The sequence below is a fragment of the Oncorhynchus mykiss genome, chromosome 8, assembly GCF_013265735.2.
Source record: "Oncorhynchus mykiss isolate Arlee chromosome 8, USDA_OmykA_1.1, whole genome shotgun sequence".
Classification (NCBI taxonomy): Eukaryota; Metazoa; Chordata; class Actinopteri; order Salmoniformes; family Salmonidae; genus Oncorhynchus; species Oncorhynchus mykiss.
In genome coordinates this window covers 12,796,171-12,814,255 of record NC_048572.1, presented here as the reverse complement: position 1 = coordinate 12,814,255, position 18,085 = coordinate 12,796,171, and the positions used below count along the sequence as shown (strand labels likewise).

General features: G+C 44.5%; 1 protein-coding gene across 1 annotated transcript; it reads right to left on the bottom strand.

Moving 5' to 3' along the window:
- Nucleotides 1-805: 805 nt before the first annotated feature.
- On the bottom strand, nucleotides 806-14,906 carry opn8c (opsin 8, group member c). Its single transcript, XM_036986837.1, has 4 exons — nucleotides 14,681-14,906; nucleotides 10,393-10,686; nucleotides 4,031-4,362; nucleotides 806-2,631 (listed from the first exon to the last, which is right to left on the bottom strand). The coding sequence occupies exons 1-4, from the start codon at nucleotides 14,799-14,801 to the stop codon at nucleotides 2,275-2,277; spliced, it is 1,104 nt and encodes a 367-aa protein (XP_036842732.1). The 5' UTR covers nucleotides 14,802-14,906; the 3' UTR covers nucleotides 806-2,274.
- Nucleotides 14,907-18,085: the final 3,179 nt, after the last annotated feature.

Sequence of the window (18,085 nt, the reverse complement as noted above, 5' to 3'; positions counted from 1 at the left end):
AAAGCAGACTGAACCAGGTTTTCCTCTGGGATTTTGCCTGTGCTTAGCTCTATTCCTTTTATTTTTGTCATAAAAACTGTTTTAAAGTTACCATTGGCCTCATGGTGAAATCCCTGAGCGGTTTCCTTTCTCTCCGTCAACTGAGTTAGGAAGGACGCCATATCTCTTTGTCTACCAATAGGTGCCCTTCTTTGCAAGGCATTGGAAAACCTCCCTCTTCATTGTCGTCGAATCTGTGCTGGAAATGTACTGCTCAAATGAGGAACCTTACAGATCATTGCATGGAGTACAGAGATTAGGTAGTCGTTCAAAAACCACTAGTCCATGCAACTTATTATCTGACTTGTTTAGCACATTTTTACTTCTGAAATTATTTAGTCTTGCTATAACAAAATAATTATTTCAGCTTTAGATTTTTAAATAATTTGTAAAAAATGACTAAAAACACAATTCCACTTTGACATTATGCAGTATTATGTGTAGACCAGTGACACAAAATCTACATTTTAGCCATTATAAATTCAGGCTTTAGCAACAAAATGTGGAAAAAGTCAAGGGGTGTGAATACTTTCTGAAGGCACTGTAGATCCATGTACTGTGTGCATCCAAGCACAAGTACAAATCTTATGGAATCTTGAAGGTGAAGATGAAGGTATTAACAGACAATTAAAATCCATAGGGAACACACTGAGTTTTTTATGCATAATTTAGCCCAGTCATTTAAAAGCGTCATCACCTATACCAGTGATGTAGCCTAGAGGTAAAATAAATAGGTGGGTAAGCTTTGATTACCTGTGGCAGTGAAAAAAGGTTAAGCTCCCAATACTTTCAAAGCATTTTCCTCAAAAGGTGGGTAAACTGTCCACCCCCCCAAAAGTGTGTAAACTGCAATTATTTGTGTTTACCCTACACGACTGACAATACAAACAGTACATGACCTCGTCCTCAAACTCATTTGCTACCCCATATAGACAGAGAAAGCGAGCCAGCTGGTGGGCAAGATTAATACATAAACCATTGATTTCATGTTGTTTTCATTACAATTTAGGTATTCTTATAAATCCACTTAGGCCTGAAATGCTATTAAGATTTGGCGAATTTGAGTTTTTACAAGACAAAAATGTTTTTCCTCCTTGTTCTCATCTTGTACTCTAGTCCAGTGCTGTCTGTGTGTTACCATAACATTATGCTGAGCTCTTCCTATTGGCTGGGAGTCTTTGCTGGCCTCTTCCTGGTTCTGTGGCCTCAGCTCTTTGTCTCTGGTCTCACTGGCCCTCCTATGGTAGCACCCTGTCACTGCTTCTGCGGAAGGATCAACGTACTTCCCGTGTACTTCCTGTACTGCTCTCAGAAGTCTCACAGGGAATCCCAAACCAGCCCCTTCCCCCCTACCAACTCACTGGGAGGGCCCTCCAATGTAATGTGCTGCTGACAAAACTTTGAGGGTGACTTTAAGTGGCAAGGGGATCAAATAAACCCATCAACTTCAGGACACACTCATTACTTAAATTATGGAATTCATGTTCCTCATTTAAATAACAAAACAAGCATGAAATTCAAATCAACAAATTCCCCTTGTCATTTTACAGTAACAGTCTAACATTTAATTTGGGAGATATTTAATTTGTTACATGTGTCAAATCTCGAAATCAGACACAAACAAAATGCACATGGCATATATAGTGAACAAACATATAAACGCAACATGTAACTTGCTGGCTCAGTTAAAGTGGCTAATAAGCCCTTACACCTTCAATCCTTTTCACTCCCTTAGCTGTCAGACACTTGTGCATATTGTGGAGGCACGTGTGAACGCGCAAATGGAGGGCTGAGGGATGAGGGGAAGGGTCTGATTTGTGATTCAGCCTCAGTCTCAGGAGCACCAACCCCGATTCACTTTTCAACTTATAGCAAACCTATTGCAGAGTCCACTCCCCTCTCTTTCTCATCATCCAATCAGTGTTCAGGTGGGGATGGGAAGGAACTATTAGACAGGTGCCAGTGCTTGACTTGACTTAGGTGCAGGTTCTCATTTTGGGTGCCAATACTGTTCATATTTAGGTTCAAGAACTCCACAATACTTTTGAGTTCATATTCTATAAGAGGAACAGGAGCTCAAGCAGTAGAACATTTGATGTGCCGGTGCTCAGCTCCGGTGAGCTCCTGCCCAAGTCAAGCACTGGACAGGTCTATGGTCCACAGCCGAGGGGGTCACTCTGATCTTGGACACTCAGCAGGAGATCGCCCCAAAGTGTGCTCCCCGTGTCCTTGCTGCTATTCCTCCCCTAGGACTCCCCCTCCAGACATCCCCAGCTCCTGGAGCTGGATCTGGATGGGATGTGGCCCCCCGGGGAGTCCCTCCTGGCCTATGGCAGAGCGGACCCCCACACGGTTCCTGGCTAACCGGGGACAGAAGGAGCGCAACAGGAAGTGCAGCTCCTGACGGAAGGCCTTGTTGAAGTAGAAGTAGATGAAGGGGTTGTAGATGTGGGAGCTCTTGGCGAACAGTGCGGGGAACACGAAGCCCCCAGGCGCCATGTACCTGTTGTCCTTGTGGAAGATGAAGAGGAAGGAGACAACGGCGTAGGGAGCCCAGGCCGTCACAAAGCCAAGGCTGATGCAGAAGAACATCTGAGGGGGACGACAGAGACATTATGTTGTGTCCAATATCTAGACCCAAATCCATACATTATTTGCTAAATTTAACTTTTTACCCCCAAATGGTAGTTACAGTCTTGTCCCATCGTTGCAACTCCCATACAAACTCGGGAGAGGCGAAGGTCGAGGGCCATGCGTCCTCCGAAACACGACCCCGCCAAGCAGCACTGCTTCTTGACACACTGATCACTTAACCCAGAAGCCAGCCGCACCAATGTGTTGGAGGAAACACTGTACAGCTGGCGACCAAAGTCAGTGTGCATGCTCCCGGCCTGCCACAAGGAGTTACTAGAGCGCGATGGGACAAGGACATCCCAGCCGGCCAAACCCTCCCCTAACCCAGACGATGCTGGGCCAATTGTGCATCGCCTCATGGTTCTCCTGGTCACCCCCGGCTGCGACACAGCCTGGGATCGAACCCAGGTCTGTAGTGACGCCTCTAGCGCTGCGATGCAGTACCGTACACCGCTGCGCCTCTTGGGAGGCCTAAATCCAACTATATCTCGTAAACTCTCATACAATAACTGGTATCATTGGGTAGATTCAAATCAACAGTATGTACTAAGGCCAACTCTTTCAACATTAGAGTTGGCTTCTGTATATGGAGCTAATTCAAGCCTACCTAATGACACCACTAGTACTGACTTCTGTACTGACTTTACTGAGCAAAATGCAGCCCAAAAATGGCATACGTGCATTGGGCTGCATTGACACAGGCAGCCCAATTCAGATTTTTTTTCAATCTGCTCTTTTGCCCATAATTGGGCTTTCTATTTTGTGTTGTGTTTTCTTATAACGTGTCCTTTGTTTTGTGATACATAAGGTGTATGTCCACACTCTATAAGGAAATATTACATGGTTATGACGCACGTCATTCATTTCAATGTAATAATGTGACACAGAGGATAAATGATATAACACCCTGTTATAACAGCTGGTATGTAGACTCTTACATAGCATGTAATAACATATGACATAAGAGGTCATCCAGACTGTATAATGCCAGGGCATACGACAGGATGAACAGATCTGTTTAACACTTTTTTTGGTTACTACATGTGTTATTTCTAGATTTAATGTCTTCACTATTATTCTACAATGTAGAAAATAGTAAAAATAAAGAAAAACCCTGGAATGAGTAGATGTGTCCAAACTTTTGACTGGCACTGTATGTGAAAACCTACCAAATATAAAGATACTATGTTCACTGTGACAGAAGGTAAAAGTTCTATCTAGTGCTGCAGTGAGCTCTACATCCGCTCTCCCTGAGTGAAAGACGTATGCACTGTGACAGACAGTCCTTCACTAAGTCAGAGAGGTTCAGGCACATTGCCGTGGTTCCTCTTTCAGCAGGACATAAAACCCTTCTCACCATGGAGAGACGTTTTTCGGCATGGCGCAGGTTGGTCCGGATCCCCCGGGCTGACAAGGCGTAGGTGAAATGATAGACTTTATAGAGGATCTGGATCTGGGACATCACGATGAGCAGGACGGGCACCAGCATGAAACAAGAGAAGGAACAGATGACGTAGAAGGCGTCTTTAAAGGAGGTGTGGTAGCTGTGCCAGGCGATGGTACAGGACAGGCCGTAGGGCTCGGGGACGTACTCGCCCCAGCCGAACAAGGGGAAGGAGGACCAGACGGCGGCGATTAGCCACGAGGCACAGCACACCAGCCGGATGTTGGCACCATCCAGCCAGACTGCTGCAAGGAAAGAGACATCCCATCGCCTGGTTATATTCTTAAAGGGAGTGTGACATCTGGGATTGTCATTGTGTTTGGATGATTCAGTGATTAATCAGTGCTTGATGTGGGCCAGAACACACCAGTACTGAGTACCGCACCTCGAATTCTCTACTGCTTGAATACCTTGAATACCTGTCTTATAGAATATTGGCTTAAAAATATTGCAGTTATGGCACATAAATGTAAAGTCCATGGGCAAATAAGGCCATTTCTCTAAAATAAATGCTATGTGGTCTCCATTGATCTGACACATAGATGGTAATTAGAGAACATCAATCGATCTCACAGGCTCCCGACTGGGATGAGAAGACTGACTGATGACTAACCTGTCCCGTGGCATTATTCCCCTCATCTCCTGTCCTAATCCACACCTGATCCCAGTACTCAGGGCTGAGCACCCTACTCGTCTCTTACAATTAACACAGGAGAGCGGAAAGCCCTGCTACTAGTTAATTGGAGAGACAAAGAGAGAGAGGGAGAAAGAAAAATAGAGAGGTGTGTGTGAGAGAGTGAGAGAGAGAGAGAGGTGCAAGAGAGCGAGAGAGAGATTTATTTTTATTTTTATGTAATCATTATTTAACTAGGCAAGACAGCTAAAAACAAATTCTTATTACAATGATGGCCTACCACAGCAAAACCCGGACGACGCCGGGCCAATTGTGCGCCGCCAGGCCAATTATGCGCCGCCAAATGGTTACTTCCAATCACAGCTGGATGTAAACCACGGACTGCAGTGACGCTTCTTGCACTGAGATGCAGTACCTTAGACTGCTGTGCCACTGAGGAGCCACTGGGCTCACAGACGGACGGACGGACTTACAGACGGACGGACAGACAGACACGCACACATACACACACAAACACAAAGTGAGAGCGAGACAGGAGACGCTCAAATCCAAATCGATCCTTAGCCCCCTCTCATTGGCCCTTCATTTAGTTTTCCAAGGTATTGTATTATTACAGCACCTCCACCTTGCCCTGTGATAGGCTAGGTGGAATTGTGCCCATATTGTCTTTAATGTCTTTCAGATCAGAGCAAAGGGACAGAACAGGGCAGCAGGCATTCTGTTATAGCCCCCCTAGGGATGGTGAGTTGTTGTTGCTACAACAAGAAAGAGATCAAGCTTGTATAACTAACTATAAGTGTGTATGCAACACATTATAAATACAGCCTATAAATAGACCACAGAGAAAAAACTTACAGAGCGGTGATTTTCTGTTTACTGATAATATCATCATCATCATCAACAACAGTAGTGGTAGTAGCGGTAGTCTTTGCAGATTTTAAGTTTGTCGTTGTTGATGTCTGTAAGCAGGACGTTGCCCGTTTTGTATGATGATGTCATATTGTCATATATTATAATATGGTTACACTTTACTTGACATCCAGCGGCATAACACGTTATGACACGGTAATAACCATGTCATAATATGGCATAATAGCTGACATAACCTGGTTCAGTCTGCTTTCCACCAGACACTGGGAGATGAATTCACCTTTCAGCAGGACAATAACCTAAAACACAAGGCCAAATCTACACTGGAGTTGCTTACCAAGAAGACAGTGAATGTTCCTGAGTGGCGAGTTACAGTTTGACTTGAATCTACTTGAAAATCTATGGCAAGACCTGGAAATGGTTCTCTAGCAATGATCAACAACCAATTTGACACAGCTTGAAGAATTGGTCAAATAATAATGGGCAAATGTTTCACAATCCGGGTGTAGAAAGCTCTTAGAGACTTACCCAGAAAGACTCACAGCTGTAATCACTGTCAAAGGTGACTGTAACATTGACTCAGGAGGTTGAATACAAATCAAGATATATTAGTGTTTTATTTTTCATATTTTTTGTTTAACAAATGTTAGATTTTTCTTTCCACTTTGACATTACAGAGTATTTTTTGTAGATCGTTGACAAAAAAATGACAAATCCATTTTAATCTCACTTTGTAACAGAACAAAATGTGAAAAAAGTCAAGTGGTATGGATACTGTCTGAAGGTACTGTATATTAGTCCCTGGAGACTTCCTGGAAAGACCCCAATGGACACAAACAGGATTTATATTTAACATTTTATATTACATGTATTTAACGAGGCAAATCAGTTAAGAAAAATTATTATTTACAACGACCGCAACGACCCCTGGCCAAACCCTAACCAGAACAACGCTGGGTCAATTATGCGCGCCCTAAGGGACTCCCAATCACGGACCGTTGTGATACAGCCTGGAATCGAACCAGGGTTCGCTGAGATGCAGTGCCTTCGGGAGTAGGATGACACACACACACACACACACGTGCACACACACACACACACGTGCACACACACACATATACACTACATATGCGCATACACGCACACCGCTTACAGATAACACAACACAGAACAACACAGACACTATTTGCTTCATGGTCCTGAGTGTGATTTTCATATCAAGATGATATCAGCTATTTCGATTCATGTTGTTGTTCACTTAAAGTCACACTGAGTCAGTGGTTGTTTGTGTAGTGTGCAGCAGATGGGAGCAGTTTTGTAAATTACTTAAGTAAAAATACTTTAAAGTACTACTAAAGTCATTTTTAGGGGTATCTGTACTTTGTTTGTGCATTGTGCAGCAGCTGGGAGCGTTTGTATAAATGACTTAATAGTACTTTGAAGTATTATTACTTAAGTCGTTTTGGGGGTATCTGTACTTTGTGTAGTGTGCAGCAGCTAGGTTGGGTAAGCTTGTAGGGAGTCTAGCATTCACTTAGCCTGGTGAAATATTTCTAGAGTTCGCTGGTTCAAAAACCCCGACAGGACAAAGTGAAAATCTGCCGATGTGCCCTTGTGGAAGGAACTTGACCCTAATTACTCCTATAAGTCGCTCTGGATAATAGCATCTGCTAAATTACTAAATGTAAATGTAATACTGACCTTACCTGTTACAACAAAACCAATAGAATAGTCCCAAACATGCAAACCCCACTATCTGGTACTCCAGCCTGCCCCCCCATCCAAATAGACAAGGCTCTACTCACCATTGACCAGCCCCCCCCCCCCCCCCCCCCCCCCCCCACCCCCCCACCCCCCCCACCCCCCAAATAGACTAGGCTTCATTCACCATAGACCAGAATACCCCCCCCCCCCCCCCCTCCAAATAGACTAGGCTCTACTCCCCATAGACCAGGCTGCCCTACTCCAAATAGACTAGAATCTACTCACCATAGACCAGGCTGCCCCCCCCCCCCCCCCCCCCCCCCCCAAAAAAAATAGACTAGGCTCTACTCACCATAGACCAGGCTGCCCCCCCCAGATAGACTAGGCTCTACTCACCATAAACCAGGCTGCCTCCCCCCAAATAGACTAGGCTCTACTCACCATAGACCAGGCTGCCCTACTCCAAATAGACTAGGCTCTACTCACCATAGACCAGGCTGTCCCCCCCCCCCCAATAAACTAGGCTCTACTCACCATAGACCAGGCCGCCCCCCCTCCAAATAGACTGGGCTCTACTCACCATAGACCAGCCTGCCCCCCCCCCCCCAGATAGACTAGGCTCTACTCACCATAAACCAGGCTGCCTCCCCCCAAATAGACTAGGCTCTACTCACCATAAACCAGGCTGCCCCCCCCAAATAGACTAGGCTTTACTCACCATAGACCAGGCGCCCCCCCCCCCCCCCCCTCCAAATAGACTAGGCCCTACTCACCATAGACCAGGCTGCCCCCCAAAAAATAGACTAGGCTATACTCACAATAGACCAGGCTGCCCCTCCCCCCCCAGATAGACTAGGCTCTACTCACCATAGACCACGCTGCCCCCCCTCCAAATAGACTAGGCTCTACTCACCATAGACCAGGTTGTCCCCCCCCCCCCCCAAATAAACTAGGCTCTACTCACCATAGACCAGCCTGCCCCCCCCCCCCCCCTCCAAATAGACTGGCTCTACTCACCATAGACCAGGCTGCCCCCCCATAAAAAATAGACTAGGCTCTACTCACCATAGACCAGGCTCCCCCCCCCCCCACCCCCCCTATAGACTAGGCTCTACTCACCATAGACCAGGCCGCGACCCCCCCAGATAGGCTAGGCTCTACTCACCATAGACCAGGCTGCCCCCTCCCCCCAGATTGACTAGGCTCTACTCACCATAAACCAGGCTGCCCCCCCCAATAGACTAGGCTCTACTCACCATAGACCAGGCTGCCCCCCCCCTCCCCCTCCAAATAGACTGGCTCTACTCACCATAGACCAGGCGCCCCCCCAGATAGACTAGGCTCTACTCACCATAGACCAGGCCGCCCCCCCCAGATAGACTAGGCTCTACTCACCATAGATCAGGCTGCCCCCCCCCCCCTCCAAATAGACTGGCTCTACTCACCATAGACCAGGCCGCCCCCCCCATAAAAAAATTGACTAGGCTCTACTCACCATAGACCAGGCCGCCCCCCCCATAAAAAAATTGACTAGGCTCTACCCCCCATAGACCAGGCTGCCCCTCCCCAGATAGACTAGGCTCTACTCACCATAAACCAGGCTGCCTCCCCCCAAATAGACTAGGCTCTACTCAACATAGACCAGGCTGCCCTACTCCAAATAGACTAGGCTCTACTCACCATAGACCAGGCTGCCCCCCCCCCCCAATAAACTAGGCTCTGCTCACCATAGACCAGGCCGCCCCCCCTCCAAATAGACTGGGCTCTACTCACCATAGACCAGCCTGCCCCCCCCCCCCCCCCCCAGATAGACTAGGCTCTACTCACCATAAACCAGGCTGCCTCCCCCCAAATAGACTAGGCTCTACTCACCATAAACCAGGCTGCCCCCCCCCCCAAATAGACTAGGCTTTACTCACCATAGACCAGGCCCCCCCCCCCCCCTCCAAATAGACTAGGCCCTACTCACCATAGACCAGGCTGCCCCCCAAAAAATAGACTAGGCTCTACTCACAATAGACCTGGCTGCCCCCCCCCCCCCCCCCCAGATAGACTAGGCTCTACTCACCATAGACCAGGCTGCCCCCCCCCAGATAGACTAGGCTCTACTCACCATAAACCAGGCTGCCTCCCCCCAAATAGACTAGGCTCTACTCACCATAGACCAGGCTGCCCTACTCCAAATAGACTAGGCTCTACTCACCATAGACCAGGCTGTCCCCCCCCCCCCCAATAAACTAGGCTCTACTCACCATAGACCAGGCCGCCCCCCCTCCAAATAGACTGGGCTCTACTCACCATAGACCAGCTTGCCCCCCCCCCCCCCCAGATAGACTAGGCTCTACTCACCATAAACCAGGCTGCCTCCCCCCAAATAGACTAGGCTCTACTCACCATAAACCAGGCTGCCCCCCCCCAAATAGACTAGGCTTTACTCACCATAGACCAGGCGCCCCCCCCCCCCTCCAAATAGACTAGGCCCTACTCACCATAGACCAGGCTGCCCCCCAAAAAATAGACTAGGCTCTACTCACAATAGACCTGGCTGCCCCCCCCCCCCCCCAGATAGACTAGGCTCTACTCACCATAGACCAGGCTGCCCCCCCCCAGATAGACTAGGCTCTACTCACCATAAACCAGGCTGCCTCCCCCCAAATAGACTAGGCTCTACTCACCATAGACCAGGCTGCCCTACTCCAAATAGACTAGGCTCTACTCACCATAGACCAGGCTGTCCCCCCCCCCCCAATAAACTAGGCTCTACTCACCATAGACCAGGCCGCCCCCCCTCCAAATAGACTGGGCTCTACTCACCATAGACCAGCCTGCCCCCCCCCCCCCCCCCCCAGATAGACTAGGCTCTACTCACCATAGACCAGGCTGCCCCCCCCCCCCCAAATAGACTAGGCTCTACTCACCATAGACCAGGCTGCCCCCCCCCCCAAATAGACTGGGCTCTACTCACCATAGACCAGGCTGCCCCCCCCCCCCCCCCAAAAAAGACTAGGCTCTACTCACCATAGACCAGGCCGCGACCCCCCCAAATAGACTGGGCTCTACTACTCACCATAGACCAGGTTATAGAATGTTTTCAGATAACGGATCACGCTGATGGCGGCGATGGTGAACATGCCGCACAGGCCGAATATGTAGCAGCCCAGTCCGTAGTAGACGCACGTGACGTGGTGCCCCAGCCAGGCATGATTAAACGATGACAGAATGGACAGCGGGTAGAAACAGATGCAACATAGGAAATCCACCACGGCCAGGTTGACGCAGAGGAGCTCTGAACCAACCATCTTCTTCCTCCGTCGGTAGGAGATGACCAGCACCAGGCCGTTGCCGAGGACGGACAGAAGCACTGGTTGGAAGAGAGACAAGAAAGGGGAAACAAAGAATCTCTATAGAGATGGGAGAAGAGAGTGATGATTGATATGGTCTGTCGTTGGATTGTTTTTCATGAATGATTTTTGCATTTTCTTGTGTATTTCCTATTGTGTCATTTGTTGTGTACATTCTGACATTCTGATACATTCTGACATTGTAATTTCTCATGGTAGTCTGAATATATACTGTAAGATCTGGTGTAATAACCACAGGTATCTTCGAAAATAAAGTTTCCTCAAGCAGTGATCAGAATGGATCCTGAATATAACCTGCCTGAAATGTTAAACCAACACTTCCTTAAGTATTACACCTGACATTATACAGTATAAGACCTACAGTATCATGTTCCTGTAAGACAGATACCAGTCACCGGATGACCGTTCTACTGTTAAGGTGTTTGGCTGGCAATCACAGCTAACCCCCTGTAGTGTGTTCACTCAATATGTAAACATCACAGAGGAGGTGTGAGAAATAATTCTGCTGGACACAGAGGGAATACACCACTAAGGAACCACTGAGCCACGAGTCACCGTGGATAGAGAGTGATGGATTTCCTGACATAGCAGCTGTTCCAGGCAATAAGGCATTCGGGTGACTCAAAATAATAACCTATGTCTGCAATAACATGTGTCCGCAATACTGAAATGAAGTAGGCCCGTACAACAAACACATGAACTACTGAACTCTAAAAGAAGAAAACTTTGATAGTCTTATTGTAGAAACAGAAATCACAAACTGTCAGATATTCAAATAGAGGTACAAATAACACCCCTGACACCAGTGGAGGCTGCTGAGGGGAGGACAGCTCATAATAATGGCTGGAACAGAGCGAATGGAATGGAATCAAACAAATGGAAACCACGTATTCCGCTCCAGCCATTGCCATGAGATCGTCCTCCCCAAATAAGGTGCCACCAACCTCCTGTGGCTGACACAGAGACAAATGAAAGGATGATGAAAAGATTACGAAAATCAGCCTAGCCTGGTCCCAGATGACTTTGTGCTATCATGTTAAGTCCATATACCATAAAATATTTATATTTCTATAAAGTGTAGATTGTAGTGATATAGAGTGCAAAGTATTCAGACCCTTGACTTATCCACATTTTGTTACGTTACAGCCTTATTCTAAAATACATTAAATATGATTATTTTTCTCATCAATCTACACACAATATCCCATAATGACAAAGCAAAAACAGGTTTCAACATTTTTGCTAATTTATTCAAAATAGAAAACAGAAATAGCTAATTTACATAAATATTCAGACCCTTTGCTATGATACTCAAAATTGAGCTCAGGTGCATCCTGTTTCCATTGATCATCCTTGAGATGTTTCTACAACTTCATTGGAGTCCACCAGTGGTAAATTCAATTGATTGAACGTGATTTGGAAAGGCACACACCTGTCTATATAAGGTCCCACAGTTGAAAGTGCATGTCAGAGCAAAAACCAAGCCATGGAGTCGAACGAATTGTCCGTATAGCTCCGAGACAGTATTTTATTTTATTTATTTTACCTTTATTTAACCAGGTAAACCAGTTGAGAACAAGTTCTCATTTACAACTGCGACCTGGCCAAGATAAAGCAAAGCAGTGTGACAAAAACAACAACACAGAGTTACACATAAACAAACGTACAGTTAATAACACAATAGAAAACTCAATGTACAGTGTGTGCAAATGTAGAAGAGTAGGGAGGTAAGGCAATAAATAGGCCGTAGCGGCAAAATAATTACAATTTCGCAAATAAACACTGGAGTGATCGATGTGCAGAAGATGAATGCGCATGTAGAGATACTGGGGTGCAAAGGAGAAAAATATAAAAAATATAATAAATAACAATATGGGGATGAGGTAGTTGGATGGGCTATTTACAGATGGGCTATGTACAGGTGCAATGATCTGTAAGCTGCTCTGATAGCTGATGCTTAAAGTTAGTGAGGGAGATATGAGTCTCCAGCTTCAGTGATTTTTGCAATTCGTTCCAGTCGTTGGCAGCTGAGAACTGGAAGGAAAGGCGGCCCAAGCATGAATTGGCTTTGGGGGTGACCAGTGAAATATACCTGCTGGAGCATGTGCTACGAGTGGGTGCTGCTAAGGTGACCAGTGAGCTGAGATAAGGCGGGGCTTTACCTAGCAAGGATTTATAGATGACCTGGAGCCAGTGGGTTTGGCGACGAATATAAAGCGAGGGCCAGCCAACGAGAGCATACAGTTCGCAAGTGGTGGGTAGTGTATGGGGCTTTGGTGATGAAACGGATGGCACTGTAATAGAATGCATCCAATTTGTTGAGTAGAGTGCTGGAGGCTAATTTGTAAATGACATCGCCGAAGTCAAGGATCGGTAGGACAGTCAGTTTTAAAAGAGTATATTTGGCAGCATGAGTGAAGGATGCTTTGTTGCAAAATAGGAAGCCAATTCTATGATTTAATTTTGGATTGGAGATGCTTAATATGAGTCTGGAAGGAGAGTTTACAGTCTAACCAGACACTGAGGTATTTGTAGTTGTCCGCATAGTAGAGTAGAGCTCCATCATTCTTAAATGGAAGAAGTTTGGAACCACCAAGACTCTTCCCATAGCTGGCCACCCGGCCAAACTGAGCAATCAGGGGAGAAGGGCCTTGGTCAGGGAGGTGACCAAGAACCCGATGGTCACTCTGACAGAGCTCCAGAGTTCCTCTGTGGAGATGGGAGAACCTTCCAGAAGGCCAACCATCTCTGCAGCACTCCACCAATCAGGCCTTTATGGTAGAGTGGACAGACGGAAGCAACTCCGTAGTAAAAGACACATGACAGCCCGCTTGGAGTTTGCCAAAAGGCACCTGAAGGACTCTCAGACCACGAGAAACAAGATTCTCTGGTCTAATGAAACCAAGATTGAACTCTTTGGCCTGAATACCAAGTGGCAGGGACTGGGAGACTAGTCAAAATCAAATCAAATCATATTTTATTGGTCACATACACATATTTAGCAGATGTTATTGAGGGTGTAGCTAAATGCCTGTGTTCCTAGCTCCAATAGTGCAGTAGTATCTAACAATTCACAATACACACTAATCTAAAAGTGAAATAATTGAATTAAGAAATACATAAATAATCAGGATCGAGGGATGATGAACTGAGCAAAGTACAGAAAGATCTTTGATGAGATCCTGCTCCAGAGCACTCAGGACTTCAGACTGGGGCGAAGGTTTAGCTTCCAACAGGACAACGACCCTAAGCACACAGCCAAGACAACGCGGGATAGGGAGGGTTGTCCCTCCATATCCAACATGACAGAGCTTGAGAGGATCTGCAGAGAAGAATTGGAGAAACTCCCCAAATACAGGTGTGCCAAGTTGTAGCTTCATACCCAAGAAGACTCGAGGCTGTAATCGCTGCCAATGCTTCTCAACAAAGTATTTAATAAAGGGTCTGAATAAATGTGATATTTCAGTATTTTTTAAATACATTTGCACACAAAAAAAAATCAACCTGTTTTTGTTTTGTCATTATGGGGTATTGTGTGTAGATTGATAAGAGAAAAAAAAAAACAATTTAATACATTTTAGAGTAAGGCAGTAACGTAACAAAATGTTAAAAAAGTCAATGGGTCTGAATCCTTCCCGAATACTGTATGTAGGTGGCTATACATAGTACTGTGGATTACTCACATACCACAAATAAGCTACATTAAATATTTTAAAATATGAATAAAGTCTGTGAAACAAACATTTCAAATATTTTACACATAAATCTGTATGATTTACTATTGTCCACAAAGTCGTTAATATCATGTATTGCGCACGGTTCCTTCTAAAGTCTAATTTGTAGGAAGAGCCTGACCACGAAAATATATATTTTTTTATAACATGTGCTATAAATCTCAATCAACTAGGCATCAACATCAGCGTGTCTATATTCTAGGATACATTTTTTCTAGATGATCAGATATGAAAGTGATAATAACGAAGTCCAACTCACCGATTGACAGGATTGTAAATCCCACACCTATATCAGCACCAGGTGCGAGTTTGGAGGAGAAAATAGAGACAGTCCGGTTCCCACACACATCTGTGCGTTCTGACAAATTCAGGGAGATCATTTTGGATACAAATTCAGGAAAAGGAAGATCACCTCACTTTTGAATCCGACTCAACATTTAAAAGCCAGCAAAAGCAAATATTCGTGGCATTGGATCACATGTTCGTGTCAGTCATCTCGTGTTTAGCATAAAGTGAAATGTCCTACGCTCGCGCCATCAGTTATCATGTGTATTCTCTTCTAGTCGCTATCTCTGAAGAGACCAATAATGATGGGATTATTTGGTCAAACTCAGACAGATGTTTTCTCTGAAGCCTGTGGAGTTGCAGCCTGGTCTCATAGTAAATGTAAAACCGGGACCATCATATTAGTGTGATATACTTAAGGCTGGGTGGATGGGTGGGCGTACAACACGAAAGGTTGCGTGTTTGAATCTCATCAGTGACAACTTTAGCATTTTAGCTAATTAGCAACTTTTCACTTACTTTTAGCTACTTTGTAACTACTTAGCATGTTAGCTATCCCTTACCCTAACCTATACCCTTTTAGCTAAAGCTTCCCCTAACCGTAACCAGCTAGCCACCTAGCTAACGTTAGCCACAACAAATTGGAATTCTTACATATATATTTTGCAAGATATCATACAAATTGTCATTCGTAACATATCATACAGAATGGATGATGGACATCTACAAATTAATACATATCATACGAAGCGTAACATATCATACTAAATGGAGGTCGTCGGATTTACATACAGAATAATACAAAATGCTCTGCAGGTTGCAGCAGACTGACCATATACCTTGGACTGCTCTATACGGTGCCTTTATTCTCTGTGTTGAATCATACAGCTATAGATACACTGTACCTTCTAGCTAAAGACAGACTATTTTGTGTGTGACTCATTATTTTATATATATATATATCTAAAAAATATTTCACCTTTATTTAACCAGGTAGGCTAGTTGAGAACAAGTTCTCATTGCGACCTGGCCAAGATAAAGCAAAGCATTTCGGCACATACAACAACACAGAGTTACACATGAAATAAACAAACATACAGTCAGTAATACAGTAGAAATGTCTATATACAGTGTGTGAAAATGAGGTAAGATAAGGGAGGTAAGGCAATAAATAGGCCATGGTGGCGAAGTAATTACAATATAGCAATTAAACACTGGAATGGTAGACCCATTACTCAGGTGCACAGCACGCACTTTATCCAATTATCTTAATATGAAGACTTGAAAACTTTTCCCGTGTATATAAATAATTGCTGTGTGCTTATCAATCATGTTCAGATTCAGACTTTATTTCACTTTTTGGCAAGAAATGTAATTGATAAACATCCTACCACAACAAATTAGCTCCTTTACCCCTTTTACACTTTATAATAAGCATTTTTGGGTGTAAAAAAGGGTAAATCTGGAGTTGCGACATCAATTTTTGGACATACAGCCCCTTCAGAAGGTATTCACACATTTAATTGTAATATTTTGTCAACGATCTAAACAAATTCTAATATTTGTAAAATAAAAATAAAAGAGCTTTCATTGTCTGTTTATATGTCCTGACTTGGTGTGCAAGGAGAATACTGTAAGAACGGCCCATGTTCTGAATCCTGTTGCTGTACATTTCCAAGTGCTTAACAAATAGTTATATTGACTATGTCCGTCTTAGCTCGCTCATTAATGTCTTAATTTAAATTACGGATCGCCTCATATCCGCTTTTCGTCCCTTTATGCCACAGTTTGTACATCTCAATTGTCAGTAGAAAACATATTTGTTTAAGCAAGTCAGCCATATCAGCTACAGTTGAAGTCGGAAGTTTACATACACCTTAGGGAACTACATTTAAACTCAGTTTTTCCCAATTCCTGACGTTTAATCCTAGTTAAAATTCCCTGTTTTAAGTCAGTTAGGATCACCACTTTATTTTAAGAATGTGAAATGTCAGAATAATAGTAGAGAGAATATCAGGTTCGTCATAACGAGGAGACCAAGGCGCAGCGTGATATGAATACATTCTTCTTCATTTAAACGAAGAACACTAAACAAACTAACAAAATAACAAAACGAACGTGAAGCTATAACACGAGTGCTGACATGCAACTACACATAGACAATACAAAAACAAAACCAACCACCCATGTCACACCCTGACCTAACCAAAATAATAAAAAAAACAAAGATAACTAAGGTCAGGGCGTGACAGAGGATGATTTATTTCAGCTTTTATTTCTTTCATCACATTCCCAGTGGGTCAAAAATGTACATACACTTAATTAGTATTTGGTAGCATTGCCTTTAAATTGTTTAACTTGGGTCAAACGTTTTGGGTAGCCTTCCACAAGCTTCCCACAATAAATTGGGTGAATTTTGGCCCATTCCTCCTGACAGAGCTGGTGTAACTGAGTCTGGTTGGTAGGCCTCCTTGCTTGCACAAGCTTTTTTCAGTTCTGCCCACAAATGTTCTATAGGATTGAGGTCAGGGCCTTGTGATGGCCACTCCAATACCTTGACTTTGTTGTCCTTAAGCCCATTTTTCCACAATTTTGGAAGTATGCTTGGGGTCATTGTCCATTTGGAAGACCAAGCTTTAACTTCCTGACTGATGTCTTGAGATGTTGCTTCAATATATCCACATAATTTTTCTCCCTCATGATGCCATTGATTTTGTGAAGTGTATCAGTCCCTCCTGCAGCAAAGCACCCCCACAACATGATGCTTCCACCCCCGTACTTCACGGTTGGGAGGATGTTCTTTGGCTTGCAAGCCTCCCCCTTTTTCCTCCAAACATAACAATGGTCATTATGGCAAACAGTTATATTTTAGTTTCATCAGACCAGAGGACATTTCTCCAAAAAGTACCATCTTTGTCCCTACGTGCAGTTGCAAAACGTAGTCTGGCTGTTTAATGGCGGTTTTGGAGCAGTGGCTTCTTCCTTGCTGAGTGGCCTTTCAAGTTATGTCGATATAGGACTCGTTTTACTGTGGATATAGATACTTTTGTGACCTGTTTGTGACCTGTTTCCCCCAACAGCTGGGCCTAAAATAGTGTATGGGCCCCAAATAGTGTATAAGAGATCATACAAAATATTTTGCTGTGACTCTTTTGTGGATGATGTTACAAATATTTGTTGGTCTGACGTGATTACAGCTTTTCTCTACTCAAAAATCGAAACACAAAACAGCTAATTTCCCCAAACCCCACAGACATCTTGCAAAATGAAACACAGCAATGCAAATCATGTATTCCCTGCTCAAAATAGAACTCTGCATACTAATGAGACAGACACACACATCAAATTAATCTAACTTAGTGACAACAGAGATCACACT

Excerpts from the sequence above, each read along its gene's own strand:
- opn8c (XM_036986837.1), bottom strand. The coding sequence starts at position 14,801 with ATGATCTCCCTGAATTTGTCAGAACGCACAGATGTGTGTGGGAACCGG. Across the intron at positions 10,687-14,680 it reads ATTTACAATCCTGTCAATCG|TGCTTCTGTCCGTCCTCGGC; the intron begins GTGAGTTGGACT and ends TCTTCCAACCAG. Across the intron at positions 4,363-10,392 it reads ATTCTATAACCTGGTCTATG|CAGTCTGGCTGGATGGTGCC; the intron begins GTGAGTAGTAGA and ends CTTTCCTTGCAG.